The sequence below is a fragment of the Alnus glutinosa genome, chromosome 12 (genome assembly GCF_958979055.1).
Source record: "Alnus glutinosa chromosome 12, dhAlnGlut1.1, whole genome shotgun sequence".
Lineage (NCBI taxonomy): Eukaryota > Viridiplantae > Streptophyta > Magnoliopsida > Fagales > Betulaceae > Alnus > Alnus glutinosa.
The window spans coordinates 25,132,221-25,138,705 of NC_084897.1; the positions used below are offsets into that span (position 1 = coordinate 25,132,221).

Consider the following 6,485-nt stretch of genomic DNA (forward strand, 5'->3'; position numbering starts at 1 on the left):
AAAGCTCATCTCTCAGCTTGGGAAAAAATCTCTCCCTCCTCGAATGATTGGATTCCCCCTCCATTAGGCTCTATCAAGCTAATTTTGAAGTGGAGATTCGTCCTCAATTTGTTGTGGTTGCTGTAGCCTTGAGTGACCATGAGGGTAACATTATTGCAACTTCCCCGGGTATTCACTTGGGGAGGCCAGTCTTTCATAGTTTCATTGATGCTATGCTCTCACCCTTGAAGGTGACTCTGTTAACTTGGCTATCAACAAAAGCCATCTCTTTACCGATTGGCCTTGTGCCCCCATCATCACCGACATCCATCAGCAGCTGCTCCTTGTTAAGAAGTGGATTGTGTTGAAGATCTCAAAATGTGCCAAATTTCATACACATCAAAGTGCTAAATAGGCCGCTTCTCATAATTTGTTTTGAAGCATTTCCTTTCACTCCCCTTTTCTTTCCTCCATTACCATTAGAAGTGGAAAATTTAAGACATACATTGCAAAGATAAAAACAAAAAACAAAACAATTTTATTAGAAACATCAAAATTTTCATATAATATATAGTCGGTTTAGCAAGACCCCCCACCCAATCATGTCAGACCAACAGACGGGTAGTCGGGTTTTCCCAATCGAACCCATCAGTTCGAGTCAGCAGGTTTGGGCCAACCAAATGATAAGCCCTTGTGAAGAGAATAAGCCAATCAGGATTTCATGGCCCCAACAAGGCATTAATTCAAGAAAAGTGGGGAGAGGGGCTGGGGAGGACAGCCAATACGGTTGCTCAATCTCTATCTACTTTAAAAACTCAGGCCCAGCATGCCAGAGTACACACTGCCACTCTGCTAGTCTACAATTGAACAATGTGCAAAACAACACACCTCTGTATATGTTAGGAAGGCTAAATGCTGACAAACTAAACACAGGCTGACCTATCTAACAGATAGGAAGTACATTATAGGTGCTTAAAGAAACTAGTTTGGATGATCACTCGAGAATGGGCAAAAAGCCAAAAAGCAGCGACATCATCTGCATTTGAAGTCAAGCACGAATGAATGTTAAGCCATGGATTTTTTCTTCTCTTCCTCAAGCTGCTGCAGCTCAGCAAGTCTTTGAGCCCACGCTCTGTCCCTTGCCACAGCAGCCATTTTCCGCTCTACCCTCTTAATGCTCTTCTTCCTATTAGCCTCCCGCAACTGAGCCTGCCGTTTCTTTTTTTCTGCCTGCACATGCCCAAAATCAAGGTCCCATTCAAGAAAACAATCAACTATACAAGGTAGTAATTTGAATTCAACTTCAACACAAAAGCCTGTCTATTCAGGTGACTTGTGCAAGTGGGCGAGAGGGAAAAAAAAAACTCAAAGCATAAACTAAATTTTTTTTTCTTTTTTTATGAATAAGCATAAACTAAAATTTCGTACAAAGAATAAATAAAAACTAAAAATAAAGAGGATATATATCCGAATCTATGGATGTCTCCAGCAGATTAAAGGTCCAACAGCAATGTGTAATACAGGGTAAGTGGCACCCAATGATAAAACATTATAAACCACCTCTCCAACTTCCAAAATTATTTCATCTGCCGCACATGAATGGTAATATTTTCAAGGAATCAACACAATAAAAGAACAAGAAATCTGGTATCTTTCATTTTATAATACATATAGCACAATGCAGGCTCTTAATGCATGCACACAAATATTACAGACATACTTGTCAACAGAAATATAAATCTAGGAAGAGCTGAAAATAAGTTTTATAAACACTGAAATAATCTCCAGTTTTTTTAACATGTCCTATCTAATGTGTCAAAAGATTCAATTGGATCTTTTAACACTGTCCTTTTTTATGTGGACCAAGCCATAGTCGGATTGAATATATGATCCACAATAAAGCTCAAGAAGTGATAACACCACTCAACCTGTGAACATTACTGCTAATCTACTAACAAAAGGGATAAAGCTAAGCCAGAGGTCACACTTACATATCTATAAAGAAAACCTTTTGGTTGGAAATCTTGTTATAGACAGTGATCCTTGGAACTTCACCAATTAGTAATGATATATAAGTTATGATAATGTGCATACAATTGCGTTCCTTAAAAAAAAAAAGAAAAAAAAAAAAGAGAGAAGAGCTAAGCAAGGGAAGATGTGTCAAACATTGGCCGATCACCAGCTCCCCACAATATAGGTTAAACTAGTTCCATGATGGTACACAGTCTCCATGGACAAATGCTAGTTATAATTTATACTTTTGAGCGCTTACATTATCAATAACACTTTCAAGCTGCTACTGCATCAACATGACCCAACAAGAATCATGAGTAATGAATTGAAAATCCGATACCATCACTGCAACATATATTGATAATGCAGTATATTAGAGCAGAAGAGAGTTTCTGAATCATCTTCTCCAATCAAATCAATTATTCGCATCAGCTCAAAACTGAACATACCCAGGTGATGCACTCAAAGAGTTTAGCCAAAACCACTCGAACATCGAACAAAGAAACAAAAACAACACGAATCAATTCCCAAAAACATTAAAAAGGAAAAGATAACTTTCTTAAGAGCGTTTGCAAAACACACACCAGTATGAACGCGAGGCGCTGCCTCATGCGCTTTCTCTCGTTCCTTCTTTTCACACTGCCTTCATTGGGACTACACGGAGGTATCCGCTCGCCTGGTGTGTACTGAACCCAAGCATACGGCCCTGCATTCTTCAACTAATCACAGTAAGCAGTTTTGGCTTTGAATTCTTCGCCAAATGCAAAGAAACTTTGGCTGAGAATCCTAAATCACATCCACCAAATGAAAACCAATTTTTGCTGTGAATTCTAAACCAAATCCACCAAATGCAACTAAATCGCTAAACTCATTCTCCAAAAACCCCAACTTCACATAACCGCACGCACCAGGCATGAATTGCAAAGCATATATGTAAGGAGCAAAAAAGAACAACAAAAAAAAAAATCACGGAAAACGAGCATTTTCTGTGTTTGGTTGCTGAGAAAAAGAAACAGGAAAAAATAAGTAGAAGTTGTTTTTCTTAAGGGGAAAATGAGGAACCTGGGGGTTTCAAGCTGACTCTTTTGCGGCGAGGCTTGTCGGTGGGCCGTCTCTTCGGGAACCGAGTGTCCGTCAAGCTGTGGAAATGGTTCGTGATCGGAAACCACGGGGTTCGGCGGTGAATCGGGGATGTGAGAGTGGCAGGAAACAGCGTCGTAGTGGGCCGAGGGAAGGTACGAGAGATTAGGGTTCTAGAGAGGGGTCGAATTAGGGTCCTTAGAGCTCCAAACCCCATCTCTGTCTCTTTTCTGCTCGGGTTGAAATGGCTGCGAAAGAAGCTCTACTGAGAGAACGGAGTAAACCTCGGGGATGGACGGACAGAGAATTGGTGTGACCACAGGTAATGGTACTTTTCCAGTCAGAGGGCTCGAATGTGGGCTGAAGCTACAAAGCCCAAAATGGCGAATATCGGCACTCTTCCCTTGCTTTTGGACTCTCTTTCCCAGCCCCACAAGCCCATTTCGTCTCTTCTTCTTCTTCTTCTTACTTTGTTTTTATATTTCACACCGGACAGAAAGCTTCAAGCTGATTTATATGAATTTTTTTACAAATTAATTTCTAATATTGACATGTGTCCTTTACATGTACTTTTCACGTACTTTTTTAATAGCTTAAAGAACACATGTCGCTTTTAGATGCTTTTCCTACAAATCAGTTTGTAGAAAATTTGTTTCCGAGTAATGCTATAAACTATTTTTTTATTTCACAACTATCTACAATGCTGATGTGGTAGTCTCAACTAACCGTTGGATTATTTCTTGTTAATATATATATATATCAAAAGGTTGATTAGAATTGACACGTCAATATTATGATATAATTGCGCAATTAGAAATGTGGTATATTGGATTTCTCTTTCACACCCACAATGAATCAAATCCAAACTTTCTTTCTTGGATGAAAAGAGAAATCTCAGCAAACTATGAAATTATTTATATAATGTCTGATCAAACTTGTTAGAAAGAAATATCACACATAATATAATATTAAGATGGGGCCCTTCTAAAATTGTATATGGTAAGAGGAGGCCCTGTAGAAAATGACAAGGCATAGAGAGGAGGGGATCTTTTTCTTTTGGCTAGAGACCACTTGGTCTCTCCATCCCTCAGTCTCTCCCTCTCGCCTTGTGCAACTCTTTTTTGGTCTCTTCCTCTCTTTTGACTTCTTTTGGATCGCCTCTTTATTCTTGCAGTAACATCATTCTCATTCTTAAAAAAACCCCACTACAGCATAAAATCTCGAAGGCGAAAGACATTTTTTAAACCATTTTTTAGTGATATAATGTGTTGTTCAATTCTCATTTTTCTAATTAATTTTTGCAGGCGAAGACATGGTAGACACACAATGGATTTATTAAATTTTACCAAAAAAAAAAATCTTTAATTTTTTAATCATATCATGATATGACTAAAAAGTTATTGCAGACTGTCTTTAAAAAAAAAAGAAAAAAAAAAAAAGAAGTTTATTGCAGACTTTGATAAGGGCTTCTAGGAATGGTAATATTATCTGGAAGATTGAGGTCTTGTGTGATGGGTTAACTCTACAAGAGGTCATAAACTCCCCTATTCCGCAACTAGGCCCAACCAGGCTCAACCATTATATGAGAGCTTTTTGAAAGCTAGAAAGGCTCTTACCTAAAAAGTATGAAAAAGTTTCAGAAGGCTTATGGGCCTCAATATTTATATATAAATAAAAGTTAGGGATGACAATTCGTGTTCGTGTGTCGAATTCAGATCGTGTCGATGTGTGGATATAAGACTATATAGGTCAATCATAACTCGATCAATTTAATTAAACGGGTCAAATCCTCCAACCTTAATATTCTTATTTTGTATTGGTTTATGTCGTATTTGCGAGTTATGTCAAAAATTACATGTTATTATGTGGCATGTCGTGTTCGAATCGTATCATGTCAAAACATAAGTATAAGACTATATAGTTCAACCATAATCCGACCTATTTAATTAAACGAATCAGACTTCTCAACCTTAACTCTTAAATTTCATGTAGGGCTCATGTCAGATTTATTGGTGATGTAAAAAATTGACAGCCCTGATGTAAGTAACGCTTCAACCATTCTCAAATAGAGGGTTAAGCTTTTAAGTAGACAAAAATTTCACCTAAACTTTAAATGCACATAAAAATAACGTGCTCTATATTATGGACCAAACATGATCTTCTAAATTATTTTCTATATTATGGAAAAAATGGAGTTGGAATCTTATAAATTATTTTCCTAGTGACCAAACATGATCTTGGCCCTCTATACCTTATTATGCTGTGTGTGGTAGAGAAACACTTGGGTTTGAGATGGACCAGGATGTTTAATCTCATGATTCCGCAGGCTCTCTCCATATGGGGATAGAGATTTTCAATAATTTTATTATCTGAATGGTTAGCGGTCTGAATAGAAAATTGAAAAGAATCTAAATCTCTCGTCGCTAAAATATTAATGCCCTAATTGCGTGCAATTAGGCAGTTAAATATAGAAAAATCTCATCCACGACCCTGTAATTAGGCACCGACAGAAAGTATCAAACCATTATTGCTATGCTAAACTCTGAATATTTATATGAACAAAGAAAATCATGATTACAGCATGGAATAACTAACGATAGCTTCTTCTCTTTTCTTTTCTTTTTTCTTCTTTTTTTTGGGTAATTAATGTTAATGATAGTTTCTAGCTTGGGTTTGGGGAGTTTTTATTTATTACATGCATGTGAGTGGTGTATACTTTTTAGGGCAATGTAACCTAAAATGATTACTTCTTGCATGGCTCTGGGACTTATCTAATTATACTTGTATGAGGAAGCTACTACTATACTATTCAATGTGTCTTCTTTGGCCTTGTTCACCTTTTAAATGACAAAACCAAAACAAAATCATAAGAGAGTTTAATCAATGCAATAATATTTGGGTACAATTTTTTCATATAAGAAAAATTGTTCCTTGAGGCCTTCCACAAGGCAATATGTAAGCAAAGAGAGTGAAGGTAAAAGAGAGCATACCCAGAGAGTAATTATCTTCATTTAGAAAATTACTGTTCTCATCTCTAATTAGCAAGTGAAGTCTGCTAAGCACTGATTTGGCAATTACCAAAAGGAAGGCAGTAAGTCCTTCGCAAATTACTTTCCCTCGTAGAATTTCCTAATGGTAACTTTCCTTAGTAAATTGATCTAAGATCAACAAAATAATAAAGGCTGAATCACATTGTCTTATATGGTCACAACTGGCTGGCTATAGGCGTGGGGAGGAACGGATTCAAGGCATAGGTCCTAAGTGATCCTTGATGCGGGAGGTGGCCTGAGGGTGGCGGCCGGGGTCAAATGAGCCCTTGACAGTGGGCTTCGTTGGTGGGCCAAATGGGCCATCGGTAATCGGTTACTCCATCCTTAATGGTAAAATCTACTTAACTACTTTATTAATAGTGT

General features: G+C 37.6%; 1 protein-coding gene across 1 annotated transcript; it reads right to left on the minus strand.

Moving 5' to 3' along the window:
* Positions 1 to 494: 494 nt before the first annotated feature.
* LOC133883113 (uncharacterized) lies at positions 495 to 3,387 on the minus strand. The gene is made up of 3 exons (XM_062322327.1): positions 3,055 to 3,387; positions 2,577 to 2,698; positions 495 to 1,209 (listed from the first exon to the last, which is right to left on the minus strand). The coding sequence occupies exons 1-3, from the start codon at positions 3,287 to 3,289 to the stop codon at positions 1,045 to 1,047; spliced, it is 522 nt and encodes a 173-aa protein (XP_062178311.1). The 5' UTR covers positions 3,290 to 3,387; the 3' UTR covers positions 495 to 1,044.
* Between the last annotated feature and the right edge of the window lie 3,098 nt (positions 3,388 to 6,485).